Raw genomic sequence first — 22,735 nt, 5'->3', positions numbered from 1 at the left:
ACAATACATAGTCCGTAGAAGAAACTGTGTAGTGAAATTACATAGTTTTCATTCTCACAGTAAAAATTTCCTGGGTTTTTTTTTTTTTTTTAATGGATGGGAAACTACCTGGAAATAGTGGGTACCAGAGGCTTAAACAGAAGGATTGAAATAATAAAGATCAGAGCAGAAATAAATGAAATAGAGGCCAGGAATACAACTGAAAAGGTCAACAAAACTGATAGTTGGTTTTTGAAAAGGTAAACAAAATTGACAAACCTTTAGCTGGACTAACCAAGAGAAAAAAAAGTCAAAATAAATGAAGGAGACATTACAACTGATACCATAGAAATAATAAGATCATAAAAGACTACTGTGCATAAATACATGCCAACAAATTGAGTAAACTAGAAGAAATGGATAAATTCCTAAAACATACAACCTATCAGGACCACATGATGAAGGAACAGAAAATCTGAACAGCCCCATAATGAGTAAGGAGATTGAATCATTAAGTGAAAACCTCCCAACAAATAAAAGCCCAAGAGCTGATGGCTTCACTGTCGAATTCCCCCGAACATTGAAAGACGAATTACCACCAGCGCTTCTCAAACTTCCAAAAAACTGAGCAGGAGAGAACACTTCCCAGGTTCATTTTATGAGGCCAGCATTACCCTTAACCAAAGCCAGATAAGGACATTATAAGAAAATAAAGTTATAGGCCAGTATCCTTGATGAACAGATGCAAAAATCCTCAACAAAATACTAGCAAACTGAATTGAATAGCACATTAAAAGGAGCATACACCATGATCAAGTGAGATTTTCCCCCTGAATGTAAAAATGGTTCATCATATGCAAATCATTAACTCAGCCCACACCAAATTAACAGAATGAAAGATAAAACCCATAAGATCATCTTAAAAGATGCAGAAAAGGCATTTGACAAAATGTAGCATCCTTTCACGATAAACCAAATAAGGTGTAGAAGCACTATGCCTCAACATAATAAAGGCTATGTGTGACAAGCCCACAGCTAACATCATATTTAATGGTGAAAAGCTGAAAACTTTTCCTCTAAGATCAGGAAGCAGATGTGGATTCCCACCCTTGCCTCTTCCATTAAATACAGTAAGTTGCTAGCTAGAGCAGTTAGGCCAAGGGAAAAAAAATAGAGGCAGCCAGGAGTGGTGGCTCATGCCTCTGATTCCCAGCACTTTGGGAGGCTGAGGTGGGCGGATCATTTGAGGTCAAGAGTTGGATACCAGCCTGGCCTACATGAAACCCTGTCTCTACTAAAAAATACAAAAATTAGCCGGGCATGGTGATGCATGCCTGTAATCCCAGCTTACTCAGGAGGCTGAGGCAGGAGAATCACTTGAGTCCAAGAGGTGGAGGTTGCAGTGAGCTGAGATTGCACCATTGCAGTCCAGCCAGGGCAACAGAGCAAGACTGTCTCAAAAAAAAAAAAAAAAAAAAAAAAAAGTAAAAGACACCTAAATCATAAAGGAAGGAGTAAAATTGTCTCTGTTTGCAATGGCATAATCTTGTATATAGAAAAACCCAAGACACCATCAGAAAATCTGTTCAATTAGTAAAGTTCTGGGATATAAAAATCAACATGCAAAAATCAGTGTTCTGTCTATACAGTAACAACGAACTATTCAAAAAAGAGATTAAGAGGTCAGGTATGGTGGTTCATGCCTGTAATCCCAGAAATTTGGGAGGCCGAAGCGGGCGGATCACCTGAGGTCAGGAGTTCGAGACCAGCCTGGCCAACATGGTGAAAGCCCGTCTCTACAAAAAATACAAAAAAGTCAGCTGGATGTGGTGGCCCAGGCCTGTAATACCAGCTACTTGGAAGGCTGAGGCAGGAGAATCACTTGAGCCTGGGAGACGGTGGGTGCAGTGAGCCGAGATCGTGTCACTGCACTCCAGCCTGGGTGACAAGAGCGAAACTGCATCTCAAAACAAAAAAAATTGGCAATCTCATTTACAGTAGCATCAGAAAGAATAATATAATTAGAAATAGGCCGGGCGCGGTAGCTCACGCCTATAATCCCAGCACGTTGGGAGGCCAAGGCGGGCAGATCATGAGGTCAGGAGATCAAGACCATCCTGGCTAACACGGTGAAACTCCGTCTCTACCGAAAATACGAAAAATTAGCCAGGTGTGGTGGTGGGTGCCTGTAGTCCCAGCTACTCTGGAGGCTGAGGCAGGAGAATGGCGTGAACCGGGGAGGCAGAGCTTGCAGTGAGCTGAGATTGCGCCACTGCACTCCAGTGTGGGCCACAGAGCGAGACTCTGTCTCAAAAAAAAAAAAAAAAAAAAAAAATAATTAGAAATAATACCAAGGAGGTAAAAGATGTCTGCTCGCTGAAAACTATAACACTAATCAAATAAATTAAAGATGCAAATAAATGGGAAAATATTCCACGTTCATGGATTGGAAGATTATTGTTAAAATTTCCATACTTCCCAAAGCAATCTATAGATTCAATACAATTCCTGTCAAAATTCCAATGGCATTTTTCATAGAAATAGGAAAAAACAATCCTGAAATCCATGTTGAACCACAAAAAACACCTAAAAAACACCAAAACAATCTTGAGAAAGAACAAAGCTGAGGCATTGCAGTTCCTGATTTCAAATTATATTCAAAATAATTTGCTTCTGGCATGAAAACAGACACATAGACCAGTGAAACAGAATAGAATCTCAGAAATAAATCTATGAATGAATGGTCAACTAATCTTTGACAAGGGTACCAGGACTACACAATGGAGAAAGAATCGTCTCTTAAACAGTTGGTGCTGGGAAAACTGGATATTCACATTCCAAAGATGAAAGTGGACCCTTATCTTACACCATACATAAAAATTTAGTCAAAATGGGCCGGGCGCGGTGGCTCAAGCCTGTAATCCCAGCACTTTGGGAGGCCGAGACGGGCGGATCACGAGGTCAGGAGATCGAGACCATCCTGGCTAACATGGTGAAACCCCGTCTCTACGAAAAATACAAAAAACTAGCCGGGCGACCTGGCGGACGCCTATAGTCCCAGCTACTCGGGAGGCTGAGGCAGGAGAATGGCGTGAACCCGGGAGGCGGAGCTTGCAGTGAGCTGAGATCCGGCCACTGTACTCCAAGCCTGGGCGGCAGAGTGAGACTCCGTCTCAAAAAAAAAAAAAAAATTTAGTCAAAATGGATTAAAGACCTAAATGAATTCCCTGAAACTGTAAAACATGTAGGAAAAAAACACTGAAATATAAAGGTATTTGATACTGGTCTTGGTAATGATTTTTCTAGATATTACACCCATAAAACACAAGCAACAAAAGCAAAAATAAACAGGACTACATCAAATTAACATGCTTCTGCACAGCAAAGAAACAACAAAAGGAAAAGGCAGCCTACAGAATGGGAGGAAGTATCTACAAACCTTATATCTGATAAGGGTTTAATATCCAAAAGATATCAGAATATTAACTCAGCCCAAAACAGCAAAACAAAACAAAAAACCACATAACCCAATTTAAAAACAGACAAATAACTTGAATAGACATTTTTTCAAAAGAAAATATACAGATGTCCAAAAGGCATATGAAAAGGTGCTTAACATGACACACACACGCGTGCGTGTGCACGTCTGAGCGCAGTAGCTGTGTGGGTGATGGATGTGTTAATCAGCTTGATTGTGGTAACCATTTCACAATGTATACCCATATTAAATCATCACAAGTTAAACCTTGTTCATTATATCTCAGTAAAGCTGGAGGCAGGGATTCAGTCACTGAATTGTAAGTTGTATAAATCCCAAAGGACAGAGCCAGTAATAAAAACAAAACAGTTGTTATTTCCACTTTCTATTTCAGCATGGAAGTATGCAGTTTTAAATTTTTGTTTTGTTTTTACATAGCCTTGTAAGAAACCTTTTCTTACACAGCACTTGTACATAACATGTGCCATGTGTGCCATGAACAAAAATGTCTATAAAGGCCCAGTATGTGAAAGGTTTTGCCAAATGTTTCCTGTAGTGTTAATTACATTTTATAAATTAGCCATTTCTCCAGGAGATATATTTGGCCACTTACTAATTTATGAGAATTAATATGAAGGAAGCAAGGCATAAGTTGCTCACTTTCCCTCAAAACACAAGGCATGTTGATATGTAGTCCCCAGCTTACAGTGGTCTGCCTCAGGATTGTTCACAGTGGCTCGAAAGTGACGTGTTTTCAGTGTGCTTCTCAACTTATGGTGGGGCCATCTCCAGAGAAACCATTGGAATTGAAAATATCAATTTAAAACTGCACTTTCAACTCAATGGTGGGTTTATTGGGACTTAACTCCGTTGTAAGTCAAGGAGCATCTGTATTCATTCTGTATTTTTAATTAAAAACAGTTGTGCTGTTAATATATAGCCACAGCTCTTCTCTCATCTCACATACTTGTATAAGATAGGTCCACTAGTGTTGACTAGATTGGGTGTGGTCCTTTTTTTGTTTTCTGCTAAGTGAAAGACTTTGACAAATATACATATACGCTTCTGTGAATGTATTTGTTTCATACCCAGTGTGTTGCTTGTATGAGATAATGGAAGATGTGTAAGGCATCTAACTAAAATCACCCTAGAAATTAGAACTAGACACAATATTTAAAAACAGATTATCTGTTGTGCAAAAAGCAATCCAAAAAAGTGCATTTTTAAAATGAAATCTTGGTCTTTCCCATCGCCCCCACATTTTAGGCAGAGATTACACTTTATGAGTTCTTAGAAGTGTTTCACTTGAGGTGCTTTTGGAAATCCATTTTTTATTATCTATTTTGATAATGTGTCACAGGAGTTTATGAAATTTTAAAAAGGTTAATGGAAGGGTTTTCTATAATGCTGTACATTTTGTCATTGGGAAAAATCTATCATTTCCATTTAAAATGAAGTGTGAGCAGCAATGAATAACATTAGACATAATTGTTGGTAAACCTCTTCTTTGTAAATTAACATGCCACTTGGCAGAAATATAATTGGTGAGCCACAGAGAAGGTCTGTATTTAAACAGTGGGGTTAATGAACATCTTTTTTTCCCCTTTTTCTTTCCCTTGTTTTGGCCTTGAAAGTTGCACTTAGCTCAGGCTGTTTGAAATGATTTTCTTTGAAAGTGTTGTGACATTGTTTTAATTGAATGAAGCTGCAGAACTGGCGTGATAAATCAACGCAGAATGAATTTTAATGCAAGGCAAACGATATTAACTTGGAAATTGGTTGCAGTAGACAAAGCAGCTGCTATGATTAGTTTTTTTTTTTCATTCTCTACAACATTTTGAGAAGGATGACCTTGACAATTTCAGCTGTACTAGAGTCCTGATGGCATGCAACTTAACATCCTTGAGCTGTTTCTTGGGGCAGTAGTGATTGTTTCATTTTTATGGTTAGTAAAATTTTGTGTCACAGATTTAATGCTGTGATTGTAACTGTTATGTAAAAAACATTTTTAATTTAGTAAATAATTGTGAGGATTAAGTAGCTATGGTAGAAGCCCTTTTCTATGTGATCTTGATGTGGTTCCAGCCAAGGAGGTTTAAGACATGAAAAGGGTGAGGTACGCCAAACAGGGCTCTGTATGTGGTCACAGAGTGTGGGACAACTGGCTTCACAAAGGGTACGGGTCGAAACCAGTTACATATTAGTTATTTGTACTAAAGTATCTCTGTTCATAATGCATTTTTCCAGACATTTTTGGGCCATATGTGAAGTATATGATGTGTATCTAGTATGTGACAATTTGGAACAAGATCTGTATAGAGTACTACTATTATTGAAGAGTAGCTGGCAAGGTTACTTATTTAAAGAAATAGCCAAGGTAACAAATACAGTACAGGCATTTTCACAGACTTCTTGAGAGCAGAGTTTCTTTATTTTCAATCTTTCACATTTACTTCACTCCTTGCCACATAATAAGCTTTAAGTAAATGTTTTGTTGAATTGAATTTGAAAATGAAAGGCTGTTCTCTGTTTTACTGAAAAACAAAGTGGGTGATAGGATGTAAAGATTGTTATCTCTGTCCAGGTTGTTTGGAGGAGCGGGGAAGTGAAATTTGATGGAATCTGTGACTTACATAAACTGGTTAAGTGATGATGTTGTAGAAAAGTAGGAAGAGCTTATTGGAGGTGAACATAAGACCAGGCATGTTGATAGATTTTTCTGTTATTTTTTTTTTTCTTTTCTTCAGATCCTCATTTCAACACATTGTTACACCATACTACCTTATGTCAGTTCTAGACCTCTTTAGATTAAAAAGCAACTGCTCAAAAAGTGCCAGTAGACTTGTGTTTGTTAAGGACTGACAAGGTAATGCAGACCAGCTGAACAATTCTAGTAAAAATAGGATAGAATAGGAAAAAAAAAAAAACTGAACACATCAGAGACCCAGCAAGATTGTGAAGAATTACTAGTTCAGGGTCTTCAGGAGGTGAGATGATCAAGGATATAAGCCTGTTTTGGGGGATCTCTTTTTCAGCTGAGCATGTTTGCAGAATCTGGAGAAGGCAGATGAAAGGCTGAGCTTTGGGGGACAGCGTTTGGAGTCTATAATTTGTCTATGTGAATTTCTGTTGCCATGCCCAGCCTAGTCTTTGCTTGGGGGTTGGGACACTGATGGATATGTACTTTAGGAGTAAGAATGAACCAGGAGGTTGCAGGTCCTCACAGAGACAATATCTCAGCTCAAAATTGTCTATCTCAGTAAGTGAAATTGCATTGATCCTGGGTTGCTTGTAATAGTAGGTGCCTGGCAGAAGCTGATATGTATCTTCCCTGGAGGAAGATATTATTGTCTTTGGCCTTATATTATTTTTATAAGCTATTTAGTAAGTGTATTGTCTGACACACACTAGAAAATAACTAAGCACAAAAGGAGACAAGATGACATTAACAAAAATCTGAAGAAACAATCTGAAAAACAATAGAAACAAATCCACGGAGACTCTAGATTTTAGAATTTCAGACCCAGACTTTGTAAGATCTGTAAGTTTTCAGTGTAGAAGGAGACAGAATAAAGGGAAGAGAAGTGGAAGTTATAAGAGAAAAACTAAGCCAGACAATTATTTACCCACTATTAACTCAACAGGTGGGTTTAACAGAAGATTGGAAGCATTTGAAGAGAGAATTAGTAAGCTGGAAGATAGCTCAGAAGAAAATTTTCAGCATGGAGATGCAGAGGGATGGAAAAAAGTATAAGGGAGTGTGAAAAGTAAAAGGAATATAGTGAGAAAATTTAATATATGTAGTTGTGGTATTAGAAGAAGAGGAGACATGGAATGGGACAGAAGCGGAGTTTGAGGGAAGTGTGTTTCAGAACTATAAAACCAAAGAAAGAAAGAAAGAAAGTCACAGATTTGTGAAACTGTGGTTTTCTTTCTATTTATCATACTTACTGATAAACATGATAAAGGAAACCACGCCTTGGCATATCATAATAAAACTACTGAAAAGTAATGAGGAAATCTTAAAGCAGCTAGAAGAGAGAAAAGATCACCTTCAAAGGAGCAATGGGAAGACTCGGTTCACTTCTGTTAATAACAGTGGAATGAATCCAGGAGACGGTGTATAAACCTTTAAGATGCCCTTCAAAAATAAGAGATTTTCAGATAAGGAAAAATGGAGGGAGTTCATTACTAGAAGATGTTCACTAAAGGAAATGCCAAAGGTTGTTTTTCAGGCAGAAGAATGATGACTTTGAAAAGTTGAAGATGCATAAAGAAATAAAGAGCAACAAAAATGGTAAAATATGTTGATAAACCTAAATGCTTATTTGTACAAAGTGAAAATAGTGGCCTGTTGAGTTTAAAATATATAGAATTTGAAAAACAAAGGCATATAAACTGGATTGAGGATAAATATTATACTTTCTGAGGTCCTTGTATTTATATGGGAAAAGGGTAAAAGTACAAGTGCACATTAATGTTTGGTAAGTCAAGGAAGCATGTTGTAAATACTAGGGTGAACAAGCATATAACTTCCAAACTAATAGAAGAAAAGAACCAAGAAAATACATTCCTATGCAACCCTCCCTCTGCCCACATCCAGGAAAAAGAGGCAAGAAAGAAAAAGAAAAGAAGTAGAGTACATAGAAAACACTTAGTAAAAAGATTTAGTAAACCATGTAGTATAAGTGGGCTGTTCCTGTTAAGGTTCAGTGAAGAAGCAACTCATTTAGATGATTTTTGCAGGAGTCCTGTTTAAAATAAGGATAACAAAAGTTTGAAAGTAATAGATAGGATCAAGAAAAGACACATAAGAAAAATTAAAAAAAAATTCTGTATTAGTATCAGTGTAAGCTTAATGGCAAAAGGCATCTCTAGAGATAAAGAAGGCCACTTCATAATGACAGGAAGATACACACTTAACCCTTAAACAACATAGGGGTGAGGGGCACTAACCCCCTTTGCAGTAAAAAAAATTCCACGTATAACTTTTAACTACCTCCAGACTTAACTACTGATAGTCTGCTGTCGACTGGAAGCCTTACTGATAACATAAACAGTTGATCAACACATTTTGTACGTTACATATATTAACACTGTATTCTTAAAGTAAAATAAGCCATAGAGAAGAAAATGTTTTTAAGAAATCGTAAGGAAGAAAAAATACATTTGTTATTCATTAAGCGGAAGTAGATCACCATGAAGGTTTTGATCCTGGTGGTCTTTACATTGATTAGGCTGAGGAAGAGGAGGAAGATTCAGGTGTGGTCTTACTGTCTCAAGGGTGGCAGAGGCAGAAGAAGTGGTGGAGGTGGGAGGGGTGTCATACATGATGTAATATTTATGGAAAAAAAATCTGTGTGTAAGTAGACCCACATAGTTCAGACCTCTTGTTTAAGGGTTGGTTGTAATAGCCTTTACACATATACAGCAAAATTAGAAGTAAAAGGCGAAACAGATAAAATTTAATCACACCAGACTTCGCATTCTTTTTAAGCACCTATAGAATATTTACAAAAATAGACCATGTACTATGCTGAAAAGCAAGTTTGAACAAATATTAAGGATGGCTATTACATGTAATATGTTTGCTGATTACACTGTAGAAAGCTAGAAGTCAAAAAATACAACTAGGAAATTATTATATGTTGAAATGAGAATAATATATTTAAATATTTAGTAGATGCCAGATTACCTTGACTTTGAATGAAAATGAAACTGCTCCCTATCTGAATTTGTGGGATACAACTAAAACCACCTTAGAGGTATATGTAAAGCTTTAAATGTTTATGTTAGAAAAGAAGGAATACAATAAGCAAAATATTCATTTCAAAAATTTGGAAAAAGAACAGCAGATTAAACGAAGGAAGTAGAAGGAAGGAAGGAATTAATGAAGAGTAGAAATCAATTAAAGATAAACACAGAATGAAATTATTCAGTATTTCAGCTAGCTATCTCTTTATTATAATAAATTACTCCAGAAACTTAAACTACTTGTTGAGCTCCTGACTCCTTCTTTCAGTCAGCTGTAAGGTCAGCCAGGTGGTTCTCTTCTGAGAGTTGCCTGGTGCAGATATTGATGATGACTGGGTCACTGTCTTTCATTCCCCAACAAGTTTTAGTCCAGGCTTGTTTACATGGGGGAAGGGGGCTCTAAGAGAGTAGAACCACTTAAGACTGACACTGAGGCATATCATTCTTACCACTACATTGTATTGGCTAAAGCAAGTCACAATGCTAGCCTAGATTCAGGAGGTGGGAGGAGGTGCAGATTCCCTTTGCAGATGGCATGGACACAATGAGGGGCAGAGAATTGTGGCCATTTTTGAAATCAGTCTACCTCAGTCAACAAAAGCAGGTTCTTTTAAAACACTTTTGAAGACTGATCAAGAAAAAAGGAAGATAGAGGTAACCAGTCAAGAATAAAAAAATGGGGCATCATTTCCGATCTTAATAGGTATTAAAAATAATTAAATTAGGTATCTACTTTAAATCAACAAATTTGAAAATTTAGACAAAATGGACACAACTTAAAAATTGACACACGAAGAAGTAGAAAATCTGAATCCATAATTTAAAACCTTCTATAGAGAAATCTCTAGGCTCAAGTAGCTTCACCAGTGAATTTTATTCATTATTTAAGGAAGAAATAATAGCCGTATACAAGCTTATCTGGAGAGTAGAAAAAGAAGGAATACATTCCAACATGTTTTGTGACCAGAATAACTTTGATACCAAAACGTGAGACACGAGAAAGAGAAATTACAGGCCAGTTCTATTTATGAATGGACGTTTCTTTAAAAAAAAAAAAAATCACCAAAATGCCAGGAAACAATTTGCTCGAGTTTGCTTTACATTGGTTTAACATTTGACAATTAGTTGAAATCCACTGCAATAACAGAATTAAGGAGAAATATTGTTGTTTTAATAGATAGTGAAAAATGATAAATTTAGATATCCACTTGTAGTTGAAAACTCTTAGCAAACTAAGAAGTAGAAGGGAATTTTAATGTGATAAAGTGTATCTTCAAAAAGTTTAAGATTACTTTAAACTTTATGGTGAACTGTTGAAACCTTTAGGCTTGAAATTTAGAACAGGTGGAGGATGATACACTTTTATTTGGCTTTGAACTCAAGGTATGCTGACCAGTACTGTAAGGATAGCAAGAAAAAGAAATAAAAATATATGATAGGAAAGGAAAAGAAGTAGATAACTGTCATTATTTGTGATGTAATTGCTTAGCATCCAAAAGAATCTACAAAAAATTCGTGAGAGTCAGTAATGAAGAAATGCTGGTTATAAGGTTGATAGAAAACAGAAACCAATTATATGTTCATATACCAGAAACAGAAAATGAAAACTTAAAATTATGACATACAATAGCAGAAAAAGCCCTGTGAATTTCTAGGAATGAATCTAACAACAACAAAAGTAAAAACAAGTAAAGGCACAATAAAAAAACTCTACATTTTGGAGACTGGACATGGTGTCTCCAGCCTGTAATCCTACCTCTTTGGAAGGCTTAGGCACTGGGGTGGGGCTGGGGTGAGGATGGCTTGAGTCCAGGGGGTTGAGATCAGCCTGGGCAACATAGCGAGACCCGAAGTCTATAAAAAAGTTAAAAAAAAAAAAAAAAAAAAAAGCTAGGCATGGTGAGGCTCAGGTGGGAGGATTGCTTGAGGCCAAGAATTCAAGGCTACAGTGAGCTGTGATTGTGCCACTTGCACTTCAGCCTAAACAAAAATAAACTTGACGTTACTGAGAGAGATGAGAGATAACCTAACCAAATGGAGAAATTGTACAATGTTTATGGTTTTGAAGAGTCTATAATATAATATGATCTCAGTGAAAATTCTTGCAAGTATTATTTTAGAAATTGACCAACTTGTTCTAAAATATGTGAAAATGTAAAGGGCCAGGAATAGCTAAGACACTCTTGAGGAACAGCAAGAGGGAAGAACTTGGTGTACCATATAATTTACCATTATTAATACAGTGTGATATTAAAGCAAAGATAAATAAGTAGAATAAACTAGAGAGCTCCAAAACCAGACCTAAGTACTGTCAGCTCTTTGTATCCTCAGGTTAACCAACCTAGGATCAAAATATTTAGGGGAAATATTTCAACTGGTAGCATTTGTACTGAAATGTACAATTTTTTTCTTGTCATTATTTCCTAAGCAATGCAGCATAACAGTGATTTACATAGTATTTACATTGTATTAGGTATTTTGAGTAATCTGAAGATGATATAAATTATATTGGAGGTTGTGCATAGGTTATGTGCAAATATGACACCGTTTTATATAAGGGAGTTGAGCATCTGTGGATTTTGGTATTTGTACGGGGACCTGTAACCAATCCCCCCCACCCCGGATACCAAGGGACGATTGTGTAGATCAATATTTATGACAGCAATGACACCGTGGAGCAATTGGAAATGGGTAGTCTTTTCAATAACATTTGTATTCAGTAACATTCAGATATTTAATAACATTTGGATATTCATGTGAGAGAAAAAAAAGAAAATTATCTCATGCACAGCCATCAATTCCTGGTACACTGTAGATGTAAATTCGAAAGACTTAACAATAAAGCTTCTAGAAGATAACACCAGAGGGTATCTTGGTGACCTTAGGGTGGGGAGAAACTTCTTTCAAACAGGACACAAAACACTAACCATGAAGATAAGGTTGAAAATTTGAACTACATTAAAATTAAAAACTTTCAGTCATCATAACACACCATTAAAGAGGGAGAAGACAAGCCACAGATGGGAAAAATACCTGCCAGCTGTGTAACCCCAACAATAAAGAAAAGATAACACAATAGAAAAATACAGGAAACTTCAAATGTCCTTCAGAAAAATGCTTATCCAAATGACCAACAAATATGAAAAAATGCTTAGCTTCATTAGTAGTCAGAGGAATGCTAATTGAAACATTTAATACATACACTAGAATGGTTAACGTATAAAAACACTGATGATAAATATTGGAAAGGAAGTGGATCAAAAGAAATTTTTATACTATATGGAGGGATAAAATTATGTACAACCATTTTAGAAAATAATTCAACACTACATACTAAAAAAAAATTTTTTTTTTTTAAATCATCTTTGCCCTGTAGTCTTTTTTTTCTCCAGGATCAGTCTCTTGTCCTGCTTCTTTATCTTGTCCTGTCTCTCTCATGATAGAGCCCTTCATGAACCTTTGGTGAACGTTGTTTAAGTGTGAAGCAATGAAAATTTGAATTAGGAGCTTGTGTTCAGGAACAGAGCTGTCCACTGCCAACCTTAATTTGGGGTGACCACCTAAAGTGCTAGTCTTTGAGATGGAAGCCATATAATGGAACACAGAATTCTTTTCATGGGTTATTTCAATTTTTCTAGAGAAAAAACTAAAGTCAGAAGCCTGGCTTTTGGTGTTCTATGGGCAGTGATGGTCGTTTGTTCTATGTATTAGTTCCACCTTTTCATTCTTGTTTTCTGCAAAACTCAAGTCTCTGAGCATCAAGTCTCTCTGGAGTTCTATAGGGCAAAATTTGCTACTGATCACACCTCCTTCTAGAAATGACATTCCAAGCTTAATTAAGAGTAAAAGCGTGAGGTTTTAAGAAAAGGATTTGCCTTAGACTTGGTAGGCTCTTGTCAACTATATGGCACACTTTTTAATGGACCTTGTGTATGTATTGTGTTGCTATACACACACATATCTGTACATGCCATCACTGTAGCTCTATCAGATAGTATTGTCCCCATTCTGTAATTGAGGTTTATTTGATGTGATTTTCAGATTCTCCCCCCCCCCCCTTTTTTCTTTTTTGGAGACAGTCCCGCTTTGTCACCTAGGCTGGAGTGCAGTGGCATGATTTCAGCTCATGGCAACCTCCACCTCCTGGGTTCAAGCGATTCTCATGCCTCGGCCACCCAAGTAGCTGGAATTACAGGCATGCACCACCAAACCCGGCTAATTTTTGTATTTTTAGTGGAGATGGGGTTTCACCATGTTGGCCAGGCTGGTCTTGAACGCCTGACCTAAAGTGATCCACCCGCCTCGGCCTCCCAAAATGTTGGGATTACAGGCGTGAGCCGCTGCGCCAGGTCAGTTTTCAGATTCCTAATTACTATTTTCGTATTTGAGCTTGGATGCCAGCTAGAATCTGTGTGCTTTCAGAGTTTAAGCACATTACTGTAGTATATACTACTTGAGTTTATTTAAATTGAAGACGTGGGGAGGTTAAGTTGATGAGTTTCTAAATTGGAAGTCCTTTGTTAAAATGGATCATAGTGGGGGTTTAGGTTGGGTAAAGAGGTAAAATTATTATATACTGAAGCACTGGGCAAAGATAAGGGACTTTATTTGAATATAAAGAGCTATTAGCAGATTTCAGAATCTAGGATCTTGAAGAGCTAAATTAACTGCTTATAGATCAGTCTGTGAGTCTCAACATAGGGTGAAAGAAGATGTATGAAAATCCCCTCGGAGACTTTCTTCGAATGACATAAGCATACTACCTACCACCTTTCATTTGAGAATCACGTTTCTAAGGTATGGCAATGCAAAATAAGAGCCAGTGGAGTACAGAAGATACCAGAAGTACCCAGCTTCTAAAGCCCTGATGGCAGTGGGTTTTCTAGCATGTTACTTTTATGTAATGATATACTAACAGTTGGATAAATGCCAGAAAAAATAGGAGACCATATACATAAGAATCAGTACCTATTTGATTGAATAAATAAATGAAAACCACCGGTGGAATTTTGTGGAGCTGATAGCAAACTCTTATATTTTGGTCTTTTATGCAGATGACATGCAAATGAGGAAAATTTACTTTTCACGATTTAGCTCATTTTTCCTATTGGCCTTAAAGAAATAACTTGTATATATGAATACTAGGAATTTCTGTTGAGGGATGGTAATTTTTTATTTTTTTATTGTACAATTTTTTATTTATACAATTATTGATATCACTGTCCTATTTAGTGCTATTCAGAGTTTAGGTTTCTTATCAGTTAAAGGTAGAAAGGAATATGTACTCTTAAGACACATTTAGCATAGCCAACCCATAATTTTCGGTAACATATTTCTGAACAGTTGCTTTGGAGAAAGTATAATTTTTCTTAGGTAAATCAAAGAGGACTTTCCCCCAAGGATTTTGGTAGAAAGGGCAGTCCCTAACAATTTCTTCAACACTGTCATTACAAAGAGAAGTTGGACATTTTGTGGAAGGGACTTGCATTCTTGGCTAGCATCTAGTATTTTGTCAAACTCTTTAATACTGTCTGTTTTAGGTTATATGTTGATGGACAGTTGTACCTGTTCTAGCTGTATACTGTTCCTCGTTCATAGTTTGTGTTAATACTTGTGAAAATGTAATGCTAAACGATGAGCTATTGTAATTAAATCTGAGACTTAGCAAGAAATTCATAAGGGCTGTAGATTTTATTTCAACTTAGTATTAAAAAGACATTTAACTTGAGTAAGTAAATGTAGATATACTTTATTTTTTAAGAGCTGTAAGTTCCAGCAAGTGAATAATATATTGTGACCCTTTTTGTTTTTTCAGTTTAATTTTGTTGGGAGAATCCTTGGACCTAGAGGACTTACAGCCAAACAACTTGAAGCAGAAACCGGATGTAAAATCATGGTCCGAGGCAAAGGCTCAATGAGGGATAAAAAAAAGGTAAGTCCTTGAAAATGGCCTGAGTCTTTATGTGAGTAACTTACTATACTTTTACATCTTAATAATAAAATTTCCAGATTTTTTTGTGCTTAAAACACTATATTCCAGGCCGGGCATGGTGGCTCATGCCTGTAATCCCAGCACTTTGGGAGGCCGGGGCAGGCGGATCGTCTGAGGTCAGGAGTTTGAGACCAGCCTAGCCAACATGGTGAAACTGTCTTTACTAAAAAAATACAAAAATTAGTTGGGTGTAGTGGCGGGTGCCTGTAATCTCAGCTACTCAGGAGGCTGAGGCAGGAGAATCGCTTGAACCCAGGAGGCAGAGGTTGCAGATCGTGCCACTGCACTCCAGCCTGGGTGATAGGAGTAAAACTCCATCTCAAAAACGAGCAAACAAACCCACTATGTTCCATGTCAGGAACTTTTAAAACTTTTTAAAGGTGTTGTCATGATTTTCCCTTGTTTTTCTTTTTTGTTTGTTTGTTATTTTTGAGACGGAGTCTCGCTCTTTCGCCCAGGCTGGAGTGCAGTGGTGCAGTCTAGGCTCACTGCAGCCTCCGCCTTCTGGGTTCAAGTGATTCTCCTGCCTCAGCCTCCTGAGTAGCTGGGATTACAGGCACACGCCACCATGCCCAGCTAATTTTTATATTTTTAGTAGAGATGGAGTTTCACCATGTTGGTCAGTCTGGTCTCGAACTCATGACGTCGTGATCCACCCACCTCAGCCTCCCAAAGACCTGGGATTATAGGCATGAGCCACCACGCCTCGCAATTTTCCCTTGTTCATTATCATTTTTTTACTTAGCAAATTAAAATATCAGTTCATCATGTTACCTTCCTTTGTTATTTACTTTTGGCAAGCTGCCATTTTGGAAATTAGTCAGACTGTAATGTGTGTAAAAGTATATAACTAAAAGTTTGAAAAATCTGAAATACTTCTTTTGATGAGATTTAAGTAAGAATGGTCAGATAACTTTGTATGTATGTCACATCACTGGGAGAGTTAGAAGACAGAACTCTATTGAAAGGAAGGCAGTCACTAGCCATGTGAGATACATTGTGGGTTTCATCCACATTTTGTGTTGATTTTACATTTTAAAGTATTTTGTTTCTATTTCTGTGGGTTTTTTTCTCCTGCCATTTCTTCTTTTGCTGGTTTAACTAGTAAAGACCCAACTATCTAAATATTATTAGGAAGATTTTATTAACCTAGTTTGTTTTATCCAGCAATACTGCGAGGTAGGATAGTTTTGAATTTCTATTCTTGTAAAAATTGGCAGATTTAAAAAAAGTAGATTTTGATGGCCAAAGATTAAAAGTGTTTTAGGAAGGTTTGGTCTGTCTGTCTTTCTGTCTGTCTGTCTCTCTTTTTCTTTCTTCCTTCCTTTCTTCCTTTATTTCCATCGACTTGAAAGGGCTATCTAGGAAGAGTACGTGGTTAGCTGTGTTCGACCCTGTCCACTGAATCGCTTTGTGGAACTTACGGAATGAACACCAGACCCACAGGGTATCTGATAAACTTGTTTTCTGAGCCTTCTGCCTCATGTCTTTTAAGCCCTCACATAAGCTGACTGGGTCTCATTCATTTTTGCTCCTCATCAGTGATTTAGTAGCCAAGAAATTTGGGCAAAAAGTTCTCATAATATTGATTATTTAAAAATCTTATAATGTATTCTTTGTCAGCTGTGTTGAAAGATATTTTCATGGGAGTCTGTGAGTTCTTGAGCATTTTTAGATGTATTAAATTTTTTTATTAGAATTTTAAAAAATTTGTGCGTATTTCGAATCAGTTGAGTGATAATCTTTTCAAATGAATGTTGCCATAAAGTTTTGGTTCTCATGTTTCAATTTAGGATTATGTGGGCGTTAAGTAATACTAGTTTAATTGCCCATGGACAGTGAATGAAGTCTTGACAGCTGACAGATACATAAATCTGTACAAAAAGGTTAGTATATATTCATCAGTTAAGCTATTCTGTCAGCCAGTTAACGAAACCCCTTTTCCCCCTCTTCTGAGTTTCTGTGAATTCTGTGGTAATGGCCCTCCACTCACCTTGCTCATTCTTTCAAGCCCTCACAGACAGTGAGCATTAGAGCTGTGTGATTATACTGTTGCATTCTTATAAGTGTTTATAATAAAAGTAAAGTCGGAATGGAATGCTTGGCCATTTGGTAAAGAACATGAAAAGAGATGGAAACAAAAAGAAGTATTGATGTAAGTAATAAAGATAGCTCATTGAGATGTATTTCAGGAGTTCAAGAGAAAAAGCCGTTTGCTTTAAACTTTTCTACAGTTTTCCATATATATAGATGTGTGTGTATATATATATGTATGTGTATATATAACGTGTGTATAGATATATGTATATCTATACACACTTAGAAAGCTAAAAAATCTTAATTTACTGATTGCCTGTTTTACTTTTAACAAAAAATGTTATGATGGGAATGTTGCGTGCTTGTCTGAATCCTTCCCTACACTGGTAGACTCAGTGAGAGCCTACCATGGCTGTTTTATGGAGTATTAATTTCCTTGGTGTTTGGTGAGTACCTGGCACAGAGTGCAGGCCTTGAAAAAATATCTGTGAAAGGAGTGACTAGTTCAGGTAATAAATGAAAGGCTTAGGTGCACCTTCCGTCATGTTCCCCGAAAAGGTTTGGTAAATAAAGAGAATTGTAAATGCTGTGTACTTCTAATGCTTTGGGGAAGATAGTACTGTATTACTCTAAGCTGCTGGTTTTAAGCAAATAAGTTAATATGCCACTTTAATTTTCATTTTCTTGGATTGTTATTTCAGCATTATCGATGGGCTCAACAGCATTGATTTAGTGCATAAATACCCAGTGGAATGGTACTGGTTAAGATCACAGAACCAGGGCTTGAAAACTATTACGAACTTCTTGTCTGTTTTGGCTAAGTTTTATTATTCCTATTTTGTAAATGAAGAGACCAAAGCTTTGGGGAAGTTGAGTAATTTGCCAAAGGTCACACGCCAAAATGTGGCAGTCGAATTTGAAACTAGGCTGGGTGCAGTGGCTCACACCTGTAATCTCAGCACTTTGGGAGGCTGAGGCAGGAGGATCCCAGGAGTTGAAGACCAACCTCGGCAACATAGTGAGACCCTCATCTCTACAATAAAACTTAAAAAGAAATTAGCCAGGTGTGGTGGTGTGCACCTGTAGTCCCAGCTGCTAGGTAGGCTGAGGAGGGAGGATGCTTGAGCCTAGGAGTTGAATCAACAGTGAGCTATGATTATGTGCCAGTGCACTCCAGCTTGGGCTACAGAACGAGACTCTGTCTTGGGAGAAAAAAACAAAGAAACTGAAGTCTGAGTTCTATGCTGTTGTACATTATTTTCTAATTATAAACCATTTCTAAGAGTGATAACTTCAGACATATTAGAACAACTTGAATATTGAGTATTATAAACTTTGACTACCATTTCATACACACCACTCAGTATACTTCTGACACCAGATGCTATGAGGGTTTCTCCCCACAAACCAAACATATCTCCAGGAAACACCATCTGGATGTCCTCTAATTCAATTCAAAACTGGGAATGATGTCACATACCACAGGTTGAGGGCTTAGTCCCATAAGACTGTCTCCACTTCAGATGCGAGTTGCAAGCCCCAGTGATGACTTGTGCTTTTGACCAGCTGTAAATGTGTTTTTTTGCAAGTCCCTCCTCAGGTTCAATTAATTTGCTAGAGTAGTTCACCGAACTCAGGGAAACACTTTACTTACTTATTATAAAGGATATTACAAAGGATACCGATGAACAGCAGATGGAAAAGATGAATAGGGCAAGACATGTGGAAAGGGGCTCAGAGCTTCCATCCCTTCTCCAGTGTGCCACCCTCCAGGTTCTTCCATGTGTTCAGCTATTTGGAATCTCTCCAAACCCTGTCCTTCTGTTTTTTTTAATGAAGGTTTCATTATGTAGGCATGACTGATGTTCATCATTGGCCATTGGTGATTGACTCAACATTCAGCCTTTCTCCATTCCTTAGAGGTTGGGAAATGAGGCTGAAAGTCTCAGCCCTCTATTTTACTTGGTTGGGGTTTCTCTGGCAATCAGTTTTGATCTTGAGACTATCCAGGACCCCCACCCATTTGTTACTTCATTATACAAAAAGACACAAACAGGTTCCAGACCACCACAATAAGGGAATATTGCAATAAAGCTAGTCACACATTTTTTTAGTTTCCTAGTGCATATACAAGTTATGTTTATACCTTACTATAGTCTGTTAAGTGTGTAACAGCATTATGTCTAAAAAATATACATATACCTTAGTTTAAAAATACTTTGTTGCTAAAAAATGCTAATGATCGTCTGAGCCTTCAGGGAGTGTTAATCTTTTGCTGGTGGAAGGCCTTGCCTGGATGTTGATGGCTGCTGACTGATCAGGGTGGTGGTTCCCAATGGTTGGGGTGAGTGTGACGATTGCTTAAAATAAGAACGAAGTTTGCCTCATGGATTTACTCGTCCTTTCCCAAAAGATGTCTCTGTAGCATGCAGTGCTCTTTGATAGCATTTTACCCACAGAACTTTTGCTGTTGCTTTATAAACTAAGTTTATGTAATATTCTAAATTTTTTTATTGTCTTCAACAGTGTTCACAGTATCTTCACCATAAATACATTTCATCTCAAGAAATCACTTCCTCTACTCATCCATAAGAAGCAACTCCTGATCAAGTTTGATCATGCCATTGCAGCAATTCAGTCACATCTTCAGGCCCCACTTCCAATTCTAGTTCTCTTGCTCTTTCCACCACATCTGCAGTTTCTTCCCCCATCATACTCCTGAACCCCTCAGAGTCTTCTTTGAGGGTTGGAGTCAACTTTTTCCAGACTCCTGCTAAATGTTGATATTTTGGCCTCTCTCCATGAATCATGAATGTTCTCAGTGGAACTGAGAATGGTAATCCAGAAGGTTTTCAGTATACTTTGCCCAGATTTATCAGAGGAATCACTATCTGTGGCAGCTGTAAGCCTATGAAAGACAGTTTTTAAATAATAAGGCTTGAAATTCTAAATTACCCCTGATCCATGAGCTACAGAATGAATGCTGTGTTAGCAGGCATGAAACAACATCCATCTCTTTGTATGTCTCTACCGGAGATTTTGGGTTACCAGGTGCATTGAAAATGAGCAGTGATATTTGGAAAGGAATCTCTTTTTCTGAGCAATATGTCTCAACAGTAGGCTTAAATTATTCAGTAAACCTTTCTCTGCTGACATCCAGGCTTTGTTGTTCCGATTATGGAGCACAGGCAGGGTACATTAGCTTTTTTTTTTCCCCCCAAAGACAGAGTCTCGCTGTACCACCCAGACTGGTGTGCAGTGGTGCGATCTCAGGTCACTGCAACCTCGGCCTTCCGGATTCAAGTGATTGTGCCTCAGCCTGCTGAGTAGTTGGGGTTACAAGCATGCATTACCACACCCAGCTAATTTTTTTGTATTTTTAGTAGAGATGAGGTTTCACCGTGTTGGCCAGGCTAGTCTCGAACTCCTGGCCTCAAGTGATCTGCCCACCTTGGCCTTCCAAAATGCTGGGATTACAGGTGTGAGCCACTGCACCTGTCCCGTTTAGCATAATTTTTAAGTGCCGTAATATTTTTGGAATGGTAAATCAGCATTGGCTTCAACATAAAGTCACCAGTTGCATTAGTCCCTAACAAGAGAATCAGGCTGTCTTTGGAAGGTTTGAAGCCAGGCATTGACTTCTCGCTAGCTGTGAAAGTTTTAGATGTCATCTTCTTCCAGTAGTAGTCCAGACATACACACTACTTATCACTTAAGTTCACTGTCTTATATGGGCATGGTTGGTGTACCCCAGAACAATTACAGTAGTAATTTCAAAGATTACTGTCTACGGGTCACCATGCTAGACATAATAATAATAGTAATGTAAAAGTTTGAAATATTGTGAGATTACCAAAATGCTGCTTGGAGACACAAATTGAGCACATGCTGTTGGAAAAATGGTGCCACAAGATTTGTTTGATGCAGAGTTGCCATAAGCCCTCAATTTGTAAAACTGCAGTGTATGTGAAGTACAATAAAAGGAGGTATGCCTGTATTACTTGGGAGATTCAAGGGTTTTAGGAGATTTGTGCCAGGAAACAAAGACCAAATACATTTATTTTATCAAAAATCACTATATCATACTATCATTCCTTTGATGTTTCAGGAATTCTTCCTAGAGGTTTTAATCCTATGTTCTTAATGGAAATCTATATACTTGAGCAGATTACAAATGCTAGAGGAATGAGACTGGGTGCATTCAGGGTGGTATGGCAGACTAGAGGAGTAATTTTAGGAAAAGAAAGTAATTATGGTGTTTCACTTGAGGTTGCAGAGGCCGTATCCAGGGCTATGAAAGAAATGTATTCATGCTGGGAGGCGTGGTCCGCCTTTAGAAACAGGTGGGAGTCAGCTGGTTCTAATGTAGCAAATGAAAATATGTAAGCCATTAAAACAGAACAGTGTTTTGCACATAATTAGGTACTTGGCAAATTGTTGTGGAGTGACAAGTAGTACATTGAAGTTCACCCTTAGGGAATACATATGCATTGTCATTGTAGGGGATGCCATTTATGGATTTGTCTTATCAGTCTGCAATTTGTCAGCTCTTCTGAGATCTCCCTTCTCATAAACAAGAGGAGACTAACTAGCAATGCTTGTGGGTTCCTGCTTCTCACCTCCTTTTTCTCTCCTCCCTTCTCTCTCAATGTGTTGATCGGTGAAATGTATGCAGTTTATCAAAAGCCACGTCAATCAGATGTTGCATCATCTGGAAATGTGCAAAGACTCAGCAATTCCAGTTCAAATTCTTTGCTCAAAATGAAGGGATATGCACTCTTCTTCTAGCCATTCTAGGGCTGCTGATGCAGTGGCTAGAGCAGGGGTGTCCAATCTTCTAGCTTCTCTGGACCACATTGGAAGATGACAAATTGTCATGGGCCACACATAAAATACACTAACAATAGCTGATGAGCTGAAAAAAAAACAAAGAAACAAAAAACAAAACAAATCATAATGTTTTAAGAAAGTTTACGAATTTGTGTGGGGCCACATTCAAAGCCTTCCTGGGCCGCATGTGGCCCATGGACTGGGGGTTGGACAAGCTTGGGCTGGATGGTATCAGCCACTTTTACTATCTGTGCCGCATCATGTTCAGACCATGGGACAACCTTGGAAAAGAGTCACACTCTTCTAACAGAAATGGAGCCTTAAAGAAGTGAAGTAAGCCACCCGGTTCCTCATTTCTACCTAAAGAGTACACAAAATAGAAACTTCTGTCTCTCACTGGATATTCAAATTCAGTTGTGTAAATCATTCTTATCAGAATGTGGGCTTTGAAATCAATTGGTAATAGTTTTTAACTTAATACCTGTTTCCCAAATACTTTGGCCATAGTCTCTCTTTTTTTAAAGATGTCTCTATAACTTCTTGAAGAACTACAGTGTTTTGTGGAACATGACTTACGAAATGTTATTAGAGTCATATTGTATAGTTGCAGACATAGGTGGAATTTTTGAATTTTGTTTTACAGAACTTATTTAGGTAGAGCATTT

General features: G+C 37.6%; 1 protein-coding gene across 8 annotated transcripts in view; it reads left to right on the top strand.

Moving 5' to 3' along the window:
- QKI (QKI, KH domain containing RNA binding) overlaps positions 1-22,735 on the top strand; it is a 164,060-nt gene that overhangs the window by 47,748 nt on the left and 93,577 nt on the right. For all 8 annotated transcript variants that reach the window (XR_004056690.1, XM_030928154.1, XM_030928159.1 and 5 more), the window contains exon 3: positions 15,027-15,143. Coding sequence is in view for 7 of the 8 variants with exons in the window: in XM_030928154.1 (XP_030784014.1) it covers positions 15,027-15,143 (117 nt within the window). In the remaining variant the exon portion in view is untranslated. The remainder of the gene's footprint in view (positions 1-15,026; positions 15,144-22,735) is intronic.

Source organism: Rhinopithecus roxellana, chromosome 4, assembly GCF_007565055.1.
Source record: "Rhinopithecus roxellana isolate Shanxi Qingling chromosome 4, ASM756505v1, whole genome shotgun sequence".
Taxonomy (NCBI): Eukaryota; Metazoa; Chordata; class Mammalia; order Primates; family Cercopithecidae; genus Rhinopithecus; species Rhinopithecus roxellana.
Note: the sequence above shows the minus strand (reverse complement) of the source record. Positions and strands in the feature narration are given on the sequence as shown.